Source organism: Carassius carassius, chromosome 30 (genome assembly GCF_963082965.1).
Source record: "Carassius carassius chromosome 30, fCarCar2.1, whole genome shotgun sequence".
Classification (NCBI taxonomy): domain Eukaryota; kingdom Metazoa; phylum Chordata; class Actinopteri; order Cypriniformes; family Cyprinidae; genus Carassius; species Carassius carassius.
In genome coordinates, this window is record NC_081784.1 from 29,718,720 (window position 1) to 29,740,893 (window position 22,174).

Genomic DNA, 22,174 nt, shown 5'->3' on the forward strand with positions numbered 1-22,174 from the left:
CGTGTCTTAGGTCATCAGTGTGTACTTACGATGGGGAATTGTTTAATTTGGACTTCTCTGTGCATGCTCTTTGAGGTGGTGACCATAGACCTCCATTATATGAGTCACAGACAAGAACGGTTTGACCTAAAAATATCAAAATGGAAACCACTGCGGAAACAAAGACACCTACATCTTGCCCTTGAGGTAAGCTAAAACATAAAAACATTTAATTTGAAAGTGAACTATCCCTTTAAATGTTTTGAGAACTAAACGAATGGTTTGGAAAATTGGGCCAAATGTATCATTTACACTGAAAAAAAAAAGATTTATTGAATTTACTTATTTTTTTATGGTAAGTGGTTGCAATCAATTTATTTGCGCTACATTTAAGTATTTACAAACATTAAGTATAACACATTTTGCTGAAAGTTAATCAACTAAATTAGTTTATTTAAATATAGCTAAAATAAATTGATTGCAATCACCAAAAAAAATATATATATATAGTAAATTCAATGATTCAATTTTTTTTCTTTCAGTGTATAGCGTGTTAGCAATCAAGAAAAACTGTAATAAAAATGGCAGTAAAGAAGATCTGACATCACAGGGGAAAAACAAAAACACAGAAAACAGTGATTTTAAGTTGTAAAAATATTTCACAGTATTGCTGTTTTATATTTTTATCAAATTAATGCAGCTGGTGAACAAGTCTCAGTTAGGTTAACACAGTACACCTAGCATGGGATTTTAAATAATATAATAAAAAGAAAACAGATAGAATAAAAAAAGAATAGAGCAAGCTAGTGTTAGAGATCTTTACACACACACTCACACACACACACACACACACACACACACACACACACACACACACACACACACACACATAATAAATGAAAAGAAAATAGAATACAAAAAGATTAGAAACGTAGTTAGATTTTTTTTTTAAGAATAGACATAAAACAGCCTGGACAGAACAAGAGCTTGAACAAGGAGTTGTGCAGCATGTTCCCAAAGAAAGGGCTTGATCTTCTTGATGTTGAATAAAGCAAATCTGCAGGATCGGACAGTTTTAGCAATGTGGTCTGAGAAAGTCAGCTGATCATCAATCATAACTCCAAGGTTTCTGGCTGTTTTTGAAGGAGTTATGGTTGATGTGCCTAACTTGATGGTGAAATAGTGATGAAACGATGGGTTTGCTGGAATCACAAGCAGTTCTGTCTTGGCAAGGTTGAGTTGAAGGTGATGGTCCATCATCCAGGAAGAAATGTCTGTTAGACAAACTGAGATGTAGGTACCATCGGATCATCAGGATGGAATGAGAGGGAGAGTTGAGTGTCATCAGCATAGCAGTGGTATGAAAAGCCATGTTTCTGAATGACAGAACCTAATGATGCCATGTAGACAGAGAAAGTTACTTAGTTATTATTGTTATTATTATTCATATTCCGTTAAACTACTGAGCTACAAGGAGCGTGAACTAAAATCCTCAGCTCCTCGCGCGTGCCCGGGAAAACTCATGAATATTAATGTCTGCGCTGAAACCGAGAGTCACGTGACACCTGTCTGGAGCGCTCGACTGCGGCATCTACGCGTTCATATGTTGTTTCACACGGATTCATTTTACAGTTAACAGCATTGTCACAGAAACGTGAAGATCTGCGACCAGAGCTCGGGTTTTATTCAGTCTGTGGTTACGACACACCTCTGCAGGACCCGCCCTGTAATAGTCACCTGGCCTCCGTTACTTTTCTCAGCGCTGACAGCAGCAACCAATGACAGTCGTTTGTGATTACTGTATTCGGATTTTATTAAAAATAATTTCAGCTGATATAGGGCAGGTTTTAATACATTGTAAATAAGAACGTGTGGGAATATCGTTTCATTTATTAAAATTTCAGTCTATGGTGTACAGATGAAATCGTGTGGGCCTCTAAGCGCCACCTGCAGGAAGTTACGTTCACAACCTCGAGCGTGACTGCAGTCTATCCGTTCATTGGCTGTGAAAGCGGAAGTGACTCGCAGGAACCTTTCTATCAATCTCAACACAAACATAAACGCTCGCCTCAAGGAAAACAGGTAAGATGACCTTTACTTCATAAACTGGATCTAGCTTTTTAGACAGATAACCGTATGTCATTACTCCCAACCCGCTCTGTATTCATCTAAACCGTTACGCTTCATTTTCATCAGTTTCTTTGAAAATGTAGTCTGTTAGCTGCTCAGTTTAGGCCATGAATGTCGTTACAGATGAGGATGAGGACTGTGATGCTCTCAGTGTTCACTCGGTCAGGTGTTAGACAGTGTGTGTGTGTGTGTGTGTGTGTGTGTGTGTGTGTGTGTGTGTGTGTGTGTGTGACAGGATGGAGCTGGCGCACAGTTTGCTGCTCAATGAAGAGGCTCTGGCTCACATCACTGAAGCAAAGAGAGCCGTCTTCATCTTCGAGTGGCTCCGGTTCCTGGACAAAGTGCTCATAGCTGCCAACAAGGTAAAGCCTTCTGTCTGTGAGAGTGAACTAGTGTCACAAACGACTGTCTGACCCGAGGCGTGTGCTCGTGCTCGTGCTCGTGCCCGCGCAGGTGGATGTGAAGGAGAAGCAGAAGCAGCTGGTGGAGCAGCTGACGGGGTTAATCAGCAGCTCTCCCGGGCCACCCACCAGGAAACTGCTGGCCAAGAACCTGGCGGTGCTCTACAGCATCGGAGACACCTTTACCGTCTTCCAGACGCTCGACAAGTGCAACGACATCATCAGGAGCAAAGACGACACCGCCGCCTACCTGCCCACCAAACTGTGAGTGTGCGCTCGCGCGGGCACGTGTCTGCACCTCACAGTCCTTGGAGGGGTTAAAGAGCTGGAAGGGCATTTACAGTTTTTTACAGACACTAGGACACATTTCTCAATACTTAGGTCACTTTTGCAAAACTCTTCACACAGTTCTCCTAACCAACTTTCAGCTTGGCAAAGCAGTTCATTTCCCATTAAAATGCACTACAACTACCAAAACACTTTCTTCAGGTCTTAAATCAGCTCATTCTTCCAGAACACTAGCAAAGCTTGACAGCCGACAGACACAGTTTGTCATCCACAAAACAATGACCTAAAAAACACTAACAACATGTAGCATTGTACAATGTTTTCTTGTGTAAAACAAGGACACATCTCTGTTTATAATTCACTGCAATATATGTTACTGGAATGAATCAGACATGATGCAGAATTTGTCAATATTTTATGTCGTTTATTTATTTTTTTTGCACAGAGTAATTCCAAAATACAAGAATTTGTATCCACATCATCCACTGATACTGATACAATTTTAATGCTAATCTACTAATGTCCAATTGTTATTATAGCATTTAATTTTAAGATTTAAAATATTTCATTCAAATATTACTGTAGAAATGTAGCAAATTGCTGTCTTATTCGGTTTTGTATTGTTATTGTTCTGAACATAAGTTTAACAGTTTTGAAAACAGTATGTGTACAAAAAGTTTTTTCAGTTGTTGTGTCTGAGTGAGAGAATAATTCATGAAATTTGAGAGATGTAGTCATTGAATGCATCTTGTGCCAAAGCAATGATAATCGATCCTCAGTTTAGCCCACATAGACTTCTGTTGTGCTCACTGTGTGAAGAGTTTTGCAAAAGTGACCTAATTGTTGAGAAATGTGTCCTAGCCTCTGTAAAAAACTGTAAGACCCCATTCAAATAAGAGTATTAGAGCCATCTATTGGCCAGAAAAATAATATTCGTATGTCATGCCTTAGTGTGGCCACTAGATGACTGTATAGCTCTAGTCAACATCTGAAGTGAATCAAAAAAGATCATCAAAGTTGTCCTAAGACAAGAACACATTTTGATGAAAGGTGTTGATCCACTTCAGGTGCTGACTAGTGTATTGTATGTATGTATAGACAGGGCTGTTGAGTGTTTTCTCTGTTGTCTGCTGGAGTTGAAGTGTACGTGTGTGTTCTGGAGCATCAGATGTGTGTGTGTGTGTCCGCAGCGCTGCGGTGGCGTGTGTCGGGGCGTTCTATGAGAGGATGGGCCGAATGCTGGGCAGCTCTTTTCCTGAAACCATCAATAACCTGCTGAAAGCTCTGAAGAGCTCCGAGGTACAGCAGGTCTCAGTCTTCTGCGGTCAGATGTAGTGCGGGGGGTCTCTGAAGCTGTGGTGTGTGTGTGTGTCAGTCTCAGGGTCGAGGTGAGATCCTGCTCAGTCTGCAGAAGGTGCTCGGGGGTCTGGGGGGCGCAGCGGCCTCCTGTCACAGAGACATCTACAAGAACGCCCGCTCGCTGCTGACAGACCGCTCCATGGCCGTCCGCTGCGCCGTCGCCAAGGTGAGACGTCTCACAGCATCTACAGGAAACAGACCGATCTAGACACAAGCAGTTCTGATTGCAGTTTCCTGTTACTTCTTAATAAATGTAATAAGGTCGGTTTGTTGTATTGCTGTCATTTTTATTTTGCATCTCTTTTCTAAAAGCAATAAGTCTCAAGACTCTGTGCATAATAACTTACACTATCAGTAAGATGAAATTTTATTTTGCAAAAAAAATGATTTTTTATTCAAACAAATGCTGATCTTTTGAATCTGCGAATCTTGAAAAATAAAATGCATCCCATTTTCACAAAAATATTGGGCTGCACAGCTGTTTTCTTGAGCAGTAAATCATCATATTTTCATGATTTCTGAAGATCATGTGACACTGAAGACTGGAGGAATGATGATGTAAAAACAGAAATAAATGACTTCTGAACAGATATTCACATATAAAAACAGCTATTTTAGAATGAAATAATATTTCACAATTTGTACTGTTTTTACTGTATTTTTGCTCAATGAAATAAGACTTTTAAGAAAGTAACATCTCCGTGTCCCTGAAGGTTTGAGTGATAGTGTGTGCACAGATTGTGTGAGTGGATGGATTGTCTAGTAGATCTAACTGTGACCTGATGGATGCTCATGTGATTGTTCCTGTGATTGGCCAGTGCTTGTTAGAGCTGCAGAACGAGGCCGTGTTCATCTGGACCACTGAACTGGAGAACGTGGCCACACTGTGTTTCAAAGCTCTTGAAGGATCTACGTACAGTGTGCGTGTGGCTGTGTCCACACTGCTGGGAACCGCCATGGCCACAGCGCTCATGCCCAAGCAGGCCACAGGTCAGCCCACATCTTTATGTGTACATGATGTATTTTCATCCGCCATGGCATATGCAGGAAATAACACCGTCATACTGTTCTCACAGTCTGCATTGCACAGAGTGTTTTCTAGCGATCTGCACAGAAATGGCAGTTTTGTGTCTTTACTCTGCTCTCATTTGGAGTGATTTGTGACTGATGTCAGTGAGGTGTGTCTGCTCTCAGTCATGCGTCAGAACGTGAAGCGGGCGACTCTAGAGGAGGTTCTGGAGCTGATGTCCACGGGCTTCCTGCGAGGAGGCTCAGGCTTCCTGAAGAGCGGAGGAGAGATGCTGAAAGGAGCCTCAGTCAGCCGTGAGGTGCGAGTCGGAGTCACTCAGGTGAGACTGAAAACACTCACTCTGACTCTGACAGAGATTGATTCTGAAGCGTGGAGCAGCAGAAGTGTTTCAGTCGAGGTCATGTTGGCCGTGTGTGTCTCCACAGGCGTATGTAGTGTTCGTCACCACTCTGGGCGGTCAGTGGCTGGAGCGTAATTTCTCCGTGTTTCTGTCTCATCTGCTGGAGCTGGTGGCTCATCCGCGGGCCACACAGACTCATGTGGAGGCGGTGTATTCACGCCGCTGCGTGTCCTTCGCCCTGCGGGCGTCACTGGGCGGTCTGCTGGGAGAGAAAGCTCAAATAGCTGCTGCGAAGGAAATCTGCCTGGCCATCAGCAAACAGATGAGAGCCGTGGGTAAGATACAGATCACACTGTAGACACTTCCTCTGTCTGAATCACAGCTGTGCTCGACAGTGTCCCATTACGATCTAGATTCAGGTTCAACATAAAATGTTTCGTTTTTTTGATAAAACACCTTCTCCTTCTTCTTGGATGCATTGTAAAACACAATTTGAAGGACATTTGAAGACCACAGTCAATCTCAGTTTGAGTTTTTTAATAGCAGTGACGAGGTCTCCATAATCTTGAGTTTTAGATAATTGCTTAAATCCCATTTAATAACAGCATGCTGCTTTCTGAAAGCAGTGTTCATGTGAAGTGTCACATTCACTCGGAGCAGTGTCAGACCTCCTGACCGTGTGTCGTCTCCCTCTCTCTCTGTCTCTCTCTCTCTCTCAGAGGCTGTGGTGAATGACCCCAGCAGTGAGGGCCGGGCCGGGGCCGCAGACGTGTCGGCCAGTCAGCATGTGATGGTGTGTGCTCTTAAAGAGCTGGGCAGTTTGGTCCGGAGTCTGAGCGCTACAGCTTCCCCTCTGATCCAGGAACCATCTGTCGGTAGGAGATTGAACACAACCACGCTGTGTTGGGCTGCCAGTCTTGCCCAAACTCAAAAATCAAAAGTCTTTGTATGTTTCAAAATCATTACCATCAATGCTCAAGTGAACTATCACCCACAACTGAACTGTGAACATCAACAAAGAACTATGTGTCTCTCAAAACCAGACATGCATGTCCACATATAACCATGAAAATCATACATAAAACACACATGACCATATATAAGCACTTGGAACTGCAGTCTCACGTGACTGTAACGTATGCTTCCAAATGTAAATATAATACGCAGGCTATTAAATTACAAAACTAAGGAAAATCCCTAATTCAGTATCTCAGAAAATTAGAATATAACTTAAGACCAATACAAAGAAAGGATTTAAAAAAAAATCTTGGCCAACTAAAAAGTATAAAAATGAATAGTATGAGCATGTACAGCACTCAATACTTAGTTGTGGCTCCTTTTGCCTGAATGACTGCAGCAATGTGCCGTGGCATGGAGTCGATCAGTCTGTGGCACTGCTCAGGTGTTATGAGAGCCCAGGTTGCTCTGATAGTGGCCTTCAGCTCTTCTGCATTCTTGGCTCTGGCATATCACATCTTCCTCTTCACAATACCCCACAGATTGTCTATGGGGTTAAGGTCAGTGAGTCTGCTGGCCAATTAATAACAGGGATACCATGGTCCTTAAACCAGGTACTGGTAGCTTTGACACTGTGTGCAGGTGCCAAGTCCTGTTGGAAAATGAAATCTGCATCTCCATAAAGTTGGTCAGCAGCAGGAAGCATGAAGTGCTCTAAAACTTCCCGGTATACGGCTTTGTTGACCTTTGACCTCAGAAAACACAGTGGACCAACACCAGCAGATGACATGGCACCCCAAACCATCACTGACTGTGGAAACTTTACACTGGACCTCAAGCAACGTGGATTGTGTGCCTCTCCTCTCTTCCTCCAGACTCTGGGACCGTTATATACAAAGGAAATGCTAAATATACTTTCATCAGAGAACATAACTGTGGTCCACTCAGCAGCAGTCCAGTCCTTTCTGAAGCGAGACGCTTCTGACGCTGTCTGTTGTTCAAGAGTGTCTTGACACAAGGAGTGCGACAGCTGAAACCCATGTCTTGCATACGTCTGTGTGTAGTGGTTCTTGAAGCACTGACTCCAGCTGCAGTCCACTCTTTGTGAATCTCCCCCACATTTTTGAATGGGTTTTGTTTCACAATCTTCTCCAGGTTGCGTTTATCCCTATTGCTTGTACACTTTTTTTCTACCACATCTGTTCCTCCCCTTCGCCTCTATTAATGTGCTTGGACACAGAGCTCTGTGAACAGCCAGCCTCTTTTGCAAAGTCCTTTTGTGTCTTGCCCTCCTTGTGCAAGGTGTCAATGGTCGTCTTTGGGACAACTGTAAGGTCAGCAGTCTTCCCCATGATTGTGTAGCCTACAGAACTAGACTGAGAGACCATTTAAAGGCTTTGCAGGTGTTTTGAGTTAATTAGCTGATTAGAGTGTGGCACCAGGTGTCTTCAATATTGAACCTTTTCACAATATTCTAATTTTCTGAGATACTGAATTTGGGTTTTTTCTTAGTTGTCAGTTATAAACATCAAAATTAAAAGAAATAAACATTTGAAATATATCAGTCTGTGTGTAATGAATGAATATAATATACAAGTTTCACTTTTTGAATGGAATTAGTGAAATCAACTTTTTGATGATATTCTAATTATATGACCAGCACCTGTATTTATCGGATACATAGTAATCTGAAAGTTACACCATAGAAATATTGCCTGTTTGCATAGCTTTAGAGTTATTAAACACATTTCTTAGTAGCTTGTTATGCTTCTTTTTCAGAAGGGTAGCTTCACTTGTCTGTAGTTGAAGTGCTTACATTGAAATGTTCACTGGAAATATTACCCTTGATCACCCAGAAATGAAGATCCTGCCATCATGTCATTCTGAACCTATAAGACTTGTATTCATTTTCAAGATATTTTTAATGAAACCTGAGAAGATTACCTTCCGTCTTTTGAAATCTGTTCCACCAAACACTTCAGAAATCACTTTAATCCAGTTTAATCCAAACCTCTCTTAATTAAAAATATCATTGTTGTTTAAAGATGAACAGAAGTGTTTGTTCCAGTTTGTGGGTGGGTAAACTGTAGAATAATAGTCATTTATCGTGTTAACTCCTTCATGCCTGCACCTTGGGCCCTGTGCACAGACCAGCAGGCCGGCTCTCACTCTCTGGACGTCTTGTGCTTGTGTTGGCAGGTTTTCTGGAGACGGTCACATCAGTGCTGCTGCACCCGAGCATGGCTGCGCGTCTGGCTGCGGCCTGGTGTCTGCGCTGCGTGGCTGTGGCTCTGCCGTACCAGCTCACACCTCTCCTGGAGCGCTGCGCCGAGTGCATCAACAACCTGAAGAACTCGCCCGAGGCTGTGAGCGGATACAGCTTCGCCATGGCCGCTCTGCTGGGGGGGGTGCATCAGTGTCCTCTGGGCATCCCACACTCCAAGGGCAAGGTCCGACCGAGTCACACTGAACACATGTCATGTGACTATAACTAGGGCTGCACGAGACACAGACTCAGTATCACAGTATCAAGTTTCAAAGCTTGTGATCTGATTAAATATGTGCTGCATGTTTCAGAGTAAAGCACAGCCCTGTGTTCATCTACATGTGCAGCTTGTGATGCCCCTTTCTTACATCTCAGAAGTACTGTGTTGAGATCTGCATGAGTGTAAATGAACACAGTGCCACGCTTCACTCTGAACCTGCAGTGCATGTATTTGCTGGTAAACAACCAAAAGAACTTGGTTTAACATTTGAAAATCAAGAAATTAAGATGTAGATACTGGTCGTGTGATTTTATAATTGTATTATATTTTAATTAATTACTCTTCTTTATTTGAAAGTATTATAGTATTGTTACAATATTTTTATTTAATGATAAAGGGTTTTTCTTTTACTCCCTTTATGAATACTGAGAGTGGTTTGAGTTGGTTCTTATGATAGTATAGCCAAGTTTGGGAAACCCATATTTTTCAAGTGTTTCCTAAATTGTTCAGCCCTAAAGGAAAATTAGTTTTCTTTAGTTATGTGCTATGCAGACCCCCCCCCACCCAACAAAAAAATAATTATTTCCAAATATAGCTAGCTATTCAACAAGTCTCAATGTGAGGTTTTTTAATATCATGCAGCCCCACAAATCACACAATTACAAAATTCAGTTCAATCAAAATAAGGCCAGCCCAGATGAACGGAAGTTAAACCCACATCTCTCAAATATGAAGAGGTCCACTAATAATAATGGAGTCTGAAAGGAATCATCCTAGACCTCCATAGCAAATGCATTACTGTTAGTGTGATTTGCATTCATATTTACAAAATAATGGACAAATCAAAACAAGACGGCACTTTCCTTTAAAGGTGCAGTAGTAGAAACTTGTTTTATCTTAAGTGTCACAAAAGGCTGAAAATCACTGCAGAAATCCAAGCTTCTGTTGCGGGATCTGTGTCAGAGTCCTGTGGTGTAACGGCTTGTGTGTGTTTCAGATGGTGGTGAGTATAGCTGAAGATCTGCTGCGCTCTGCGGCCCAGAACAGCCGTCTGTCTCTCCAGCGGACTCAAGCCGGCTGGCTGCTGCTGGGAGCCCTCATGACCTTAGGTGAGTCCGTCCAGCACATGACCTCTCTCAGACTCAGGCTGAAACAGCAGTGAAGTGAGCCTCTCTGATGTGTCACCCTCTCAGGACCGTCTTTAGTGCGCTACCACCTGCCCAAGATGCTGCTGCTGTGGCGTAACGTGTTCCCTCGCTCTCAGAAGGAGCTGGAGGCTGAGAAGGCCAGAGGAGACTCCTTCAGCTGGCAGGTGATGCTGGAGGGCCGCGCCGGCGCTCTGTGTGGTAAAACACCTCAGTTCATCCCAGTCACACTCTGCTATATTACTCAATATGCTTTGTGAAAAGCTCACATCACTTGTTCCTTGCAGCCATGCGCAGTTTTGTGGCTCATTGTCCAGAGCTGCTGACGGAGGATGTGATCCGCAGGCTGATGACGCCCATCGAGTGTGCCATGACCATGATGTCTCAGTGAGTGACACTACACTGTATTGATGAAATGATTGGGCCTGAGAAGGGCTTGGTGACTCAAACTGAGAAACTGATTGGAGTTATGTACAGTGAGGTCAGCTTTAATTTGGCTTGTCACACCCATTTAATTATGAAGCTTATCCAGAACATCTGTGTTTGTGTCTGAACCTTGTCTGGACACAGTGATTATTCATCAGTTTAAAACTCTATCTCAGTCTGTTTTACTGTATCACTGAGTTTTGGTTTTTTTCTCACCATGACCAGATTCTGAGAATTCACAGCTCTTGATTCAAAGTGACTATATATAAACTCAGAACTCAAAGTGGACTTTTTTTTAGATTTGTTGAGTCTTTCTACAGTAATATAGACCTACATCTTTATAGACAAGTGGTCTCCTGTTCTGCTGTGTTGGGTAGTCCTGATGAAATGCACAAAATGCATTCGGTCTGTCCTTGGTGTAGTGAAGTGTTGTTGTGGTGTGCAGTGTTCCTGCAGTGATCAAGGTTCATGGAGCTCATCTGAAGGCCAGCGCTGCCATGGTGCGACTGCGACTCTACGACATCCTGGCCCTGCTGCCGCCCAAGACATACGAAGGCAGGTCCTTCACAGACACCTTCACTGCTGCTGTCACGCTGATGTCTTGAGAGCTGATCATGAGTTCTGGTTCTCTCTCGATCAACAGGCAGCTTTAACGCTCTTCTGAGGGAGCTGGTGGCAGAGTTCACGCTCACAGATAACTCGGCCAACACCACCACATCTCTGCTGCGCTCGCTCTGTCATTACGACGACAGCGTGCTGATGGGCTCCTGGCTGCAGGAGACCGATCATAAGTCCATTGAAGATCAGGTAATTACTTTAAAGATGACCGATAGCAGTCCGATAATATCGTGCACCTCTTTTACTGCGGTGTTTGTGTCACAGCTGCAGCCCAACAGTGCGTCAGGCAGCGGCGCTCTCGAACACGACCCGTCCTCCATCTACCTGCGCATCCCTGCAGTGGAGGCCGTGCCCGGACCGCTGCCGCTCGGGGTGTCTGTGATCGACGCCTCTGTCGCTCTGTTCGGAGTCGTCTTTCCACACGTCTCTTTCAAACACAGGTGCTTTCAGTCAGCAGTGTGGTGGCCTTCCTCCTCTTTCTGTGTTTGATGTCATTTGGGGTCACAGACGACAGTGAGACTTTATTAGTCCATCTGTACATTAAAAAAAAAAACTAATACACAACTGTGCATGTTGCCTCTGTGAAGATAAACTCATCATGTCAGATAGCATTAGCCATTCTTCTGTGCATCATTTGTGATCTATTTCATGTCTTGTTGGTCTGTTCCAGGTTGCAGATGCTGGATCACTTTGCTGAATGTATTAAACAAGCTAAAGGAGTCCGTCAGCAGGCCGTGCAGCTGAACATATTCACTGCGGTGCTGAGCGCTCTCAAGGTGTCATGTCCTGACTGGAGTGTCTACTTGTGTAGTTCATCATCCTTTAGCAGAATATTGATGATGATTGTGTGTACAGGGTCTGGCTGAGAACAAGAGCAGTCTGGGCCCGGAGGAGGTGCGTAAATCAGCTCTAGCGCTGGTGATGGGTGCGCTGGACAACCCCAACCCCATCCTGCGCTGCGCTGCTGGAGAGGCTCTGGGACGCATGGCACAGGTCGTGGGAGAAGCTTCTTTCATCGCCAGGATGGCCCAGCACAGCTTTGACAAGTATGCAGCAGCTCTGCACTGAAGCTGAATGATAGAACGCATCACATTTAAAAGCATTACTTGTGTTGTACACTAGATTGGCTAGAAGCAGAACGCAAACATTCAAAAACCATGAACTGAACGCCCAATCAAATCACTGGCTCTGAATAAGGCCTGGGTGTCCGTTTCTTACCTTTCCAATCGACTGTGTAGAAAATTAGCTCTAAAGGGAAATATATATAAATAATGACAATTAAACGGCGCAGGTGAATGTCTGAGAAGAGTAAGAGCAGTGCAGAAGACTGATGTGAGCCTCGAGGGGTCAGGGAGACAACAGTGACCCACACTTTCAGAGGGAAAGTTTATGACTTTGTCTTCGAATATGCTATTTTACATATGTAACTGAATCGTGCGCTGATGCAAAAACTGTTAAAGATTCTTAGAACAGTAATATGTTTAAATTTCAACATAAAGTATTCACTCTTATTTAAATCAAAATACCAATTCATAGATACCAAACATGCGATATGTGAGGTCATATTAACTATTGATTCTACCATAAAGCATGCATAAAACAGTCTACAACACAAAAGACAATATACAAGAACAGTAATGATACAAACGATAACCTGGGATATGCATGTTCATTCATAGAAAGGTTTAGCTATTAATTAAGGAAAGAAGTCTTGTTTTGAAGTCACTTCCTGTTTGGTGAAGTGAATATTGGCCCATAAAGCCAGCCGTATCTGGTAATGTGTCCTGGCTGTTATGGTATCCAGTGGTCTAGGGGGTCAGTCCGGTCAGGGGTCTGCTGGATTGGTCCATCCGTCACAGCTGGTTTTGTCACTGTGTGGATGTTGTAGCCGTTTCCTCCTGTTTGATTGATTCTGTCTTCTGTCCAGGCTGAAGTCTGCGCGGGACGTGGTGTCCAGGACCGGTCACTCTCTGGCTTTAGGCTGTCTGCACCGTTATGTGGGCGGCATTGGCTCGGGCCAGCATCTCAAGACCAGTGTGAGCATCCTGCTGGCGCTGGCCCAGGACGCCACGTGTCACGAGGTCCAGGTGAGCTCCGAGACAGCAGGTGTTTGAGAGAGCTGTGCTGGTCAGGGCAGATGTGTGAGGAGATCCTGTGCTTGTTTCAGACCTGGGCGCTGCACTCTCTGGCTCTCATCGTGGACTCCAGCGGGCCCATGTACCGCGGTTATGTGGAGCCCACGCTGTCTCTGGTGCTGACGCTGCTGCTGACCGTCCCCCCCTCACACACAGAGGTGCATCAGTGTCTGGGCCGCTGTCTCGGAGCGCTCATCACCACCGTGGGCCCAGAGCTGCAGGGTACCTACAGATACACATCAGAGCACTTCAGATTGAAACACATTAGGATTTACAGCACACCATCATTTCATAATGCCATTGTTTTGGTAAAGCATCTGTCAATCAAGATAAAATTATGAGATGTGCGCTTATCAAATCACTAAAGGCTTTGATTTCATTACATAAACCTTTAGTCTATAGTGCTGCATGCTTCAGAGCACAGCACACTTTGTCCACTCGATCAGTTCGTGTTTGATTGATGCTTTCTCAAAGTCTTGTAGTGAACACTGTATATTATACATGATGTACATTATCTGCATATTACTTAAAGAAAAACATCGGGACAGTTAGGAAAAATGTGTTTTGTTAGTAAATGTGGAATAAATCTAGTCCTAATGTGATGATTAATCAAAGAAATAATCACTGGATGAATCCGTTTTCACAAATTGTTAGTTGCAACCAGTGCATCATTTAGGATTTCTCCCCATCCCTGGTTGCAGCAGTAGTGTTGAGAGGAGTATTTTATTATTTGCTGATCCAGGTAACAGCGTCAGCATCTCTACGATCCGCTCGTCGTGTCTGGTGGGCTGTGCCATCATGCAGGATCACTCAGACTCTCTGGTCCAGGCGGCAGCCATCTCCTGCCTGCAGCAGCTGCACATGTTTGCTCCGCGACACGTCAACCTGTCCAGCCTGGTGCCCTGCCTCTGTGTGAGTGAGCCCGTATGATCAGGAATAGACAGCTCTCCCATAGAGAGTACATGCAGTTAAATCTGTCTGTGTGTGTCCAGGTGCATCTGTGCAGCTCTCACCTGCTGTTACGACGGGCCGCGGTGGAGTGTCTCCGGCAGCTGGCTCAGCGCGAGGCTGCAGAGGTCTGTGAATACGCCATGAGTCTCGCCAGGAGGGCAGGAGACAGCAAAGACAGCACGAGCATCAGTGCGTCCCACGCCCGCACTCTTAACACACACACACACACACACACACACACACCGTTTCATCCAGTCCTAGAAACTCTAATCTCTTTATTTGATCCAGATCTGAACATCACAGAGACGGGTTTGGAAGGAGTTCTGTTTGGAATGCTGGACCGGGAGACGGACAGGAAGTTGTGCTCGGACATTCATGACACGTTAGGTCACATGCTCTCGTCTCTGGCTGTGGGGAAGCTTCCTCACTGGCTCAAGCTCTGCAAAGATGTCCTGGCAGCTACTACAGGTACAGCCGTTCACTGGCAGTGCTTCTGAGCTCTCTGACTAGAATGATTTAGTCCAGTACAACCAGGTCTTGATGGTCAATATTGCATTTTTCTAATGACTTTACACGGTAGGATAGAAAGAAATGATCTGAAACTGAGTACTGAATGAAGCTTCCTCATGCATTTATCCAGATTTCTTTTGAACGACTCAACCTAAACCTTTAGACTGTTCTTCACTAAATCCAGCCCAGTTTTTCCCTGTTATAACAGTCAATGTTCTGAATTCTTCTTATAATAGTTGTTCAGTGTTTTCTTTTCCTCCTGGCATCCTGTAACAAACCACTTAAAGAACAATCTGAGCCATGTGACCCATGCACACACAAAACATTAATAATAATGATTGTTATCATGGTGGCACTTTATTTCACAGTGCACTCAGGGTCTGTTAACTTTAGGGTAAGTGATATCACAATACAATATTGTTTTAACAGTGTGCAAGCTGAGACTGAGTATGTCACTCGCTACGCAAAACAGTACATTTGATAGATTTATTGATGAGATGTGTGAATCTGGTGATGTAAAATTGCCTTGTAGTGAAAAAGTTCATCTCTGTCTCAGACCGCTGCACAGAATATGAAAATATTTGGGAGTTAGGCTCAAGAAAATAAAAAAGACCAAGTAATATTAGATGACTACATAAGCTTGGAGCATAGTCTAAGGTCAGGGTTTGGTGTTCGAAACAGTGCCTAGTTTCCTGTAGTCTGCAGGATGTGTTACTCCATCTGTGCTTGTGTGGCAGAGGTGGGGGGGACGGTTGCATCCGTCGGCAGAAGGAAGGACGAGGAGGAGGACTCGGAGAAGAAGGATGAGATGGACGATGACATCATGTTCACATCACTGGGTCAGGATGACAAGTCCAAGCCGTCCGTGGCTCCTCGCTGGGTCACTCGAGTGTTTGCTGCTGACTGTCTGTGCCGGATCATTCATCTGTGTGAGAACGCAGACAAGGCCCACTTCGACCTGGCCGCTGCGCGGGTCGCCAACACCAGAAACCCTGAAGGTACACCTCTGAGTCTTCATCAGAGCAGGGGAGGGAGAACAGTCATCCTAGTTTATATTTGATTTAAAATCAGAAGAGAATATGATTTAGCTGCACCTGTCTTCTGCAGAGGACTTCCTGGTGCTGCACCTGTGTGATCTGGTTCGCATGGCCTTCATGGCTGCCACGGACCACAGCAACCAGCTGCGCATGGCCGGCCTGCAGGCTCTGGAGGACATCATCAAGAAGTTCGCCGCTGTGCCCGAGCCAGAGTTCCCCGGTCATGTGATACTGGAGCAGTACCAGGCCAACGTCAGTTTCTCAGTGTGCCTCGTGCTGTGAACGTCACTAATACACTGATTCAGTTCAATCATCACTCGTGTGTCACAAACATACTCACTTAATGTGTTTCATAAGAAGTTAAATACATTTTTTTGGGGTAAACATTTCCCCTTGCTAGTCGTAGTATTGACAGATTCTGATGTGCATCGAGATTATCGATAAAGAAAAAATGTTGTGTGTGACTTGGTTCTGTGCATCAGTTGAGACGTGAGCATGACACACTTAAGTGAACGTGAGAGACTGGAGAAGTCCTGCATACGTCATCAAAGAGGAAAACACATACATGATGAATGTTCACAACAGGATCTAGAATGTGCATTTAGAAAACAGATGGGGTGAATTGTCTTTTTATGCTGACATTAATGAATTCCTCTAATTTTCTCAAACCCCAGGTTGGTGCTGCGCTCCGACCGGCCTTTTCCCCTGATACACCGTCAGACATCACTGCCAAAGCCTGCCAGGTACACGCTACACCCTTCACACTCAGCACAGCCTGGCCTTCAGGAAAACACACTGAGGTTTCTATGAGCTTGCCTAATTTACCCCTCAATGGCACATATTAATACCTTTTATTTTGTACCTTTTGAAAGGATACTAGCCCAGTGACTGATCAAATTTCTTTCTGACTAGTGTTTTTTTTTGTACCTCATTTTAATTTTTCTAGTGTCAGAAATCACTTCAGCAGCACTTATATACACCAAACTGCACAGTTTTGTTCCAGTGTTATTATTTTGTTGTATTAATCTATATTCTGAATGATTTTAGAGAGGTATTGTTCATATGTCAGTTTATTCTTTAAAACATGATGGAAATACTGTATGTGTTGTTTTGGCCATTGACAGTATTTTCTGATTTATGAAGTGATAAAAATAGAAGCCCAAAATGATCCAGTGATCACATGTGTTCTGGACAATCATGTAAATGAGTGCATATTAAATTGGATAATCCCTCGATCACATGTATGAACGTGAGACACATAACCGGTAGTACAAGCGTGAGTTGATGTGCGGTGATTGATCAGCTGAAGGTCGGCTCTGTCTCTGTATCTCATGTTCCTCTCATGTGTCTGTGTACAGGTGTGCAGCGCATGGATCGGCAGCGGTGTGGTCAGTGACCTCAATGACCTGCGGCGCGTCCACACGCTCCTGGTGTCCTCTCTGGACAAGGTGCAGACTGGGAAGAGCCCGTCCAGCCAGCTGTACAGTGAGAGTGCCACTACTATGGAGAAGCTGGCGGTGCTGAAGGCATGGGCCGAGGCGAGTTCAGCAGCTACACTTACATGATCCTCCCAGTCTATCATCAGCTGTACTTACAGTCTGTCTCTGGTCTCAGGTGTTCGTCGTGGCCATGAACATAAAGAAGGAGTCTCAGTCCAGGCCTGCACGCCGTCCTCAGGCTGAGGATGAGGATGAGGGAGATGAAGGAGACGTTCTTCCTCCAGACAGCCTGATGACGCTGGTTCAGCCGGAGCTGCCGTCTCTCAGCCGTCTGTGGCTGGCGGTGTTGAGAGACTATGCTCTGCTCACTCTGCCGGCTGAGTTCTCCAGTCAGCTGCCTCCTGAAGGTGAAGTCAGGCCCGGGGACCCAATGTTTCTGCTTCTGCAGCTCACAGTTTAGGAGCCGAACACATTCATGTCAAGAGATTGGTTATGATCTACTGTTGTTGGTGGATTGTGATCTTGTTTATTAGATGGTAGAGAGATATTTTGCAGATAGGAACATGTTAAGTCCTCACTGAATATGTGCCCGAGCCTGTTTAATCAGTGAGACTGACGCATGATGTAATTTAAGAGTGTGTTTGTTCTGGATTAATTGTAATTGTTCAGGTCTTAAAGATGTTGAGTTGTACTCGCTCAGCGGAAGCCGATAACAGCAGTGGCTCTGAACCGTGTGTTCATCAGGAGGGGCTTTCTACACTCCTGAGACCATAGACACGGCCAGGCTTCATTACCGGAGCTCCTGGGCGTCTGTCCTGCACGCAGAGGCGCTGTGGCTCAGCAGCACAGGCTTCGGTTCGGCTGAAGAGTCTGCAGAGGGCAAGAGTGCCCCCCTCCCTGCTCCGGCTAACACCGACGACCTCGTCAAAGACAGACTGCACCTTCTTCTGGGTAAATTATCTACGACTCATTATGAGTGCAAGTGTGTGAAGGGCTCTAATGTCTCCGGTAATGTTTCAGGCATCAGCATCGAGTTCCTGTGTTTCCCTCGGGCCGAGGAGCCCATCGAGGATGTGATGTCATGTCTGCATGCTCTCTGCACACTGCTGGACTCACCGAGCGCTCGGACGCACATCGCAGAGGACCAGGTCAGAGCACTTCCTCTTCATCATGTGTTTCACATCAGGCAGTAGTGAAGCTTTCTAACAGCAGTGTGTGTGTGTGTGTTACAGCTGCTGGCTGTGGAGCTGCTCAACGTGCTTCACCGACTCTTATTGACACGCGACCCACCCAGTGTGCAGCTGCAGGTGACCACCGTCGTGCAGAAGACCATCCGGGCAGCCCAGGAGCACCTGGAACACATCAGGAGCACCAAGAGTAGGTGGTGTGTGTGTGTGTGTGACTACAGATTGTGTCGAGGCATTAAACAGGACAATAGTTTAAAAAAAGTGTGTGTGTTTTGTGGCAGCTGAAGAGGACGGTGGAGATGAGGAGTGTGTTTCAGCGCTCGGTGCAGGAGGAGAAACCGGCGAGCTTGTTCCAGGGAAGTCTCTGGTGTTTGCAGCGATGGAGCTGCTGGTGTTTATCTTGGTGCGTCACCTGCCTCAGCTGAAAGCTCAGGACACCGAGAGCGTCAGACAGCCTCCTCAACAGCTGTCTGACCACAGCAACCGTCTGGTGGCAGCCACGGTCACAGTCCTCGCCGAGCTGCCCTCTCTCTGCTCTCCTGCAGGTACACGTCTGTGTGTGAGCTGCTCTTCAGTGTTACTGTGCGACATCAGAGCATCCAGTGTTCAACCAGCACCAGTTTGAATGTTGAGCTCTGGTGTGAAAATAATGTGGCAGATCTACCTCAAACTCATTTAAAAACATCCAAAGTCAGGACCTGAGAGGATCCAGTCTCACCTTCTCTATCAGTTAAATTAACATAAAGCTGATAAATTAAGTACTACAGTCATTTGTATGTATAATGTACAATATCAGTAATCTAAAAGTTACTAAACAACATTAATTACTTCAGTAAAGATTTGACCGCAGAAAGACACTGGACGTTTGTACAATTACACTAAAAGAGCTTTGACTTGATAAACTCTCAACTATCAATGAGGCGACAGAAGGCAGGAGGAGACCCAAAGTTTGATCATGCTGATCATTTACAGGCCCGAGAAGCTGCTGGATTATTTCTAGGGTTAATTGAAGCGGTTTTATTTCTTGTAGGAAGCATGACCATCTTGCCCACGGTGCTCTTCCTGATCACTGGTGTGCTGAGAGACACCGCGGTGAAGACGGCAGATAACTGTGTGTGTGCGCCAGTGTCTGCGGCTCTGCAGGCCATCAAGACCATCCTCAGCTCTCCACTGGCAGCTAAGAGTCAGCCGCAGTGGAGCGCTCTGGTCAGGAGCAGTCTGGCCACCGTCCTGCAGCACTCGCAGCCAGGTGAGAGCACACGCGTGTCTGTGTTCAGCATCAGCGGCTCGGCTCGGCTGTGTCTGACGCTCTCTCTCTGCTGTAGACGTGTGCGGAGCCAGCGTGGATGAAGTCAGTCTGCTGACGGCCGTCACACTGTTTCTGCTGTCGGCCAGCAGTGCTCTGGTGGGAGTCTCTGTCCTGCAGGAGGGATGCATCGAGCGCTTCAGACACGGACTCAACTCTGCCGACCCCTGGGTGAGCGACACACACTGTGCTCTCATGCTGTCTGTTCTCCTTGTTGACTCCGGGTTAGCAGTTACAGAGCGCTTCTGCAGTGCTGGATGAAGTCTGAGGAGGAGTGTGTCATGTTGATGAAAGCACTGAGTTGCTCTTGTTTCGGTGTGTGTGTGTGTTGCAGACTCAGGCGCGCTGTTATCAGCTGCTGCTGTCGGTCTTCCAGCACTCGTGTCGCAGTCTCTCCACACCCTACATTCACTCGCTGGCTCCGCTGCTGGTGGAGAAGCTGAAGGCCGTCGAGCACAGTCCACCGTCCACACCTGCGGAGCTACAGGCCGTACAGGAAGGAGTTAAAGTGCTGGAGAGCCTCGTGGCCATGGGGGAGGAGCAGAACCGTAAGTGCTTAGGGTTAACTGCCAAAATCACTGGCCCAACTATGAAGCTACTGTAGCTGTAAGTGTTCAACAAGAACCAAACTTTGCACACATTCTCCTCTGATTAATAGTTTAGACACTTTTTAATGTAATTGTACAGTTGTCCAGGCTTTGCAGGGTTCTACAGAAAAACAGATTTGAACAATACAAAATAAAATCCTCTTCATGTTAATCTGTGATCCAGCTTCCTTTCCTGAAGCTCTTCCTGTCTGTCTCAAACAGGAGTTCAGTTGCTGGCTCTGCTGGTCCCGACCCTCATCTCATACCTGTTGGATGACTCCACCTTCTCCACGGCCTCCAGCTCCTCTAAAGGCCTGCACGAGTTTGCCCTCCAGAGCCTGATGCACACTGGTCCTCTGTACCCTGCTGCCTTTAAGACTGTTATCGGGGCGGCCCCGGAGCTCAAGACCCGGCTCGAGGCGGCCATCAGATCCAGACAGGCCAACAGTAAAGCCAAGACCGCCGCCAGACAACAGCAGCCCACTGTACAAGCGGCTCCCACCATCAAACTCAAGACCAGCTTCTTCTAGTCACTGCACACACTCGTCTGTCCATCACACTGCTTCAGAGTCATGTGGCTGTTCCTTTCTTCCAGTGAATTCAGTCAGCCTTATGAAGTGAATAAAGGTTACAGTGACATTACCATAAGCTTCGGGGCTGTTAGAAGCATCTGATTGTTTTTTGGGCACTTTTGAAATGCACCTTAAATGCACCTAAGGTCAAAATGAGGAACTTCCTTTTCAAAGCTCACATAACACCAGTGGAAATATTAAAAATTCCCATTTACCTGAATATTTCCTTGACTACATTCCCATGGTTTTTTTTTTTTTTTACGGTCTTGCTATGTTGGCGTTTTTTTATTTTATTTGTATTATTATTATTATTATTATTATTGATCATAATTTAAATCTCTTTTTCTTTCTTCAAATATGATACTTCTGATTTGGCTAACTGATGAGTGTTGTTTTAATCTACTGTTCAAGATTATTCAAAAAGTGTAAAGCGCTTGACTTGTGCTGTGAGTGTCTGTGTATTCAGACCAAACGTGAAGCTCTGTAAATGTAGTAGCAGTGTGTGGGTCTATTGTGTGTTTTAGAGAATTAGTTTGAGCTTTTAATAACTTGATTGTAACGTCTGCTTTCTTCCTGTTATTCTTAAAGAAAAACGATATGATGTATGACATGTGTCTGTCCACATATAATGTATCAATCAATATTTCTGAACTTTCCATACCAGACTGGACAGTTATTGATGAGCTGCACAGTTGTTCTCATGTAATTAATTAAACTAACAGGTATAAAACCTAACATACAAAAGTGTTGCCTGGGTTTGTTTTGTGCTGAACATGGAATAAGCCCTGATTTAATGAAGAGACTGCTGAAATAGTCCATGTTGTCTGATAGCATGCACTGCTCAGGATTCCCAAGCACAAATTATTGTAATGTATGGCTTTTCTCCACTGACATTAATTCAAAAATAGCTTTTTCTAGTTCCATCATTTAACTATACTTTCATTATGTAGAGTACAAGTACACAATCTATGAACTGCATCCAACCAGAAGTGAATATAGTAATGCAGACTATAAATTAAATGTGCAAATTGGTCTTCTGAGCTTAAAGAGAGCATTTTCACTTGGAAGGAATTTAACTGATGTGAAGTTGACTTAATTTCCTTTTTAATCTTCTGAGTAATGAACCCCACAGACCTTCATTTGAGATGTTTACATGTTGAGTAACTAGGTTTTTTTCTCTCATTGCTAGTTTATTCTGTTCCAGGTACTTGTGTTTTGAGGTTTATTTTATTTCATAGTATCTGCATTTTACTTCCTGGTTTCCTGCATTTGCCCGGTTTCATTGGTTGCC

The 22,174-nt window shown here is 44.9% G+C and overlaps 1 protein-coding gene across 3 annotated transcripts; it reads left to right on the forward strand.

Annotated features, from left to right (window-relative positions):
• The first annotated feature begins 1,939 nt into the window (after nucleotides 1–1,939).
• On the forward strand, nucleotides 1,940–20,897 carry heatr5b (HEAT repeat containing 5B). 3 transcript variants are annotated; one of them, XM_059518186.1, is made up of 36 exons: nucleotides 2,149–2,309; nucleotides 2,345–2,471; nucleotides 2,563–2,774; nucleotides 3,989–4,097; nucleotides 4,174–4,323; nucleotides 4,976–5,147; nucleotides 5,352–5,506; nucleotides 5,613–5,862; nucleotides 6,247–6,402; nucleotides 8,684–8,934; nucleotides 9,968–10,079; nucleotides 10,164–10,316; nucleotides 10,403–10,502; nucleotides 10,987–11,100; nucleotides 11,189–11,348; nucleotides 11,424–11,599; nucleotides 11,830–11,935; nucleotides 12,015–12,205; nucleotides 13,087–13,246; nucleotides 13,327–13,516; nucleotides 14,037–14,206; nucleotides 14,287–14,434; nucleotides 14,534–14,713; nucleotides 15,493–15,753; nucleotides 15,863–16,044; nucleotides 16,467–16,535; nucleotides 17,151–17,330; nucleotides 17,407–17,638; nucleotides 17,976–18,182; nucleotides 18,252–18,379; nucleotides 18,464–18,617; nucleotides 18,718–18,963; nucleotides 19,449–19,667; nucleotides 19,744–19,895; nucleotides 20,059–20,272; nucleotides 20,534–20,897. In XM_059518186.1, exons 1-36 carry the CDS (start codon nucleotides 2,221–2,223, stop codon nucleotides 20,839–20,841), a joined length of 6,183 nt encoding a protein of 2,060 aa, XP_059374169.1. In that variant the 5' UTR covers nucleotides 2,149–2,220; the 3' UTR covers nucleotides 20,842–20,897. The 3 variants fall into 3 exon arrangements, with proteins under 3 accessions (XP_059374167.1, XP_059374169.1, XP_059374168.1); XM_059518184.1 differs by lacking the exon at nucleotides 2,149–2,309 and adding an exon at nucleotides 1,940–2,061 and having other exon boundaries at nucleotides 14,287–14,713; nucleotides 18,464–18,608; nucleotides 18,700–18,963; XM_059518185.1 differs by lacking the exon at nucleotides 2,149–2,309 and having other exon boundaries at nucleotides 18,464–18,608; nucleotides 18,700–18,963.
• The last annotated feature ends 1,277 nt before the right edge of the window (nucleotides 20,898–22,174 follow it).

What these genes read in the sequence shown, in the direction of transcription:
- heatr5b (XM_059518184.1), top strand. Translation starts at nt 2,346, where the DNA reads ATGGAGCTGGCGCACAGTTTGCTGCTCAATGAAGAGGCTCTGGCTCAC. An exon ending in TGCTCATAGCTGCCAACAAG is followed by an intron (nt 2,472 to 2,562) that starts GTAAAGCCTTCT and finishes GTGCCCGCGCAG; the next exon opens with GTGGATGTGAAGGAGAAGCA. An exon ending in CTCTCTCTGCTCTCCTGCAG is followed by an intron (nt 18,964 to 19,448) that starts GTACACGTCTGT and finishes TATTTCTTGTAG; the next exon opens with GAAGCATGACCATCTTGCCC.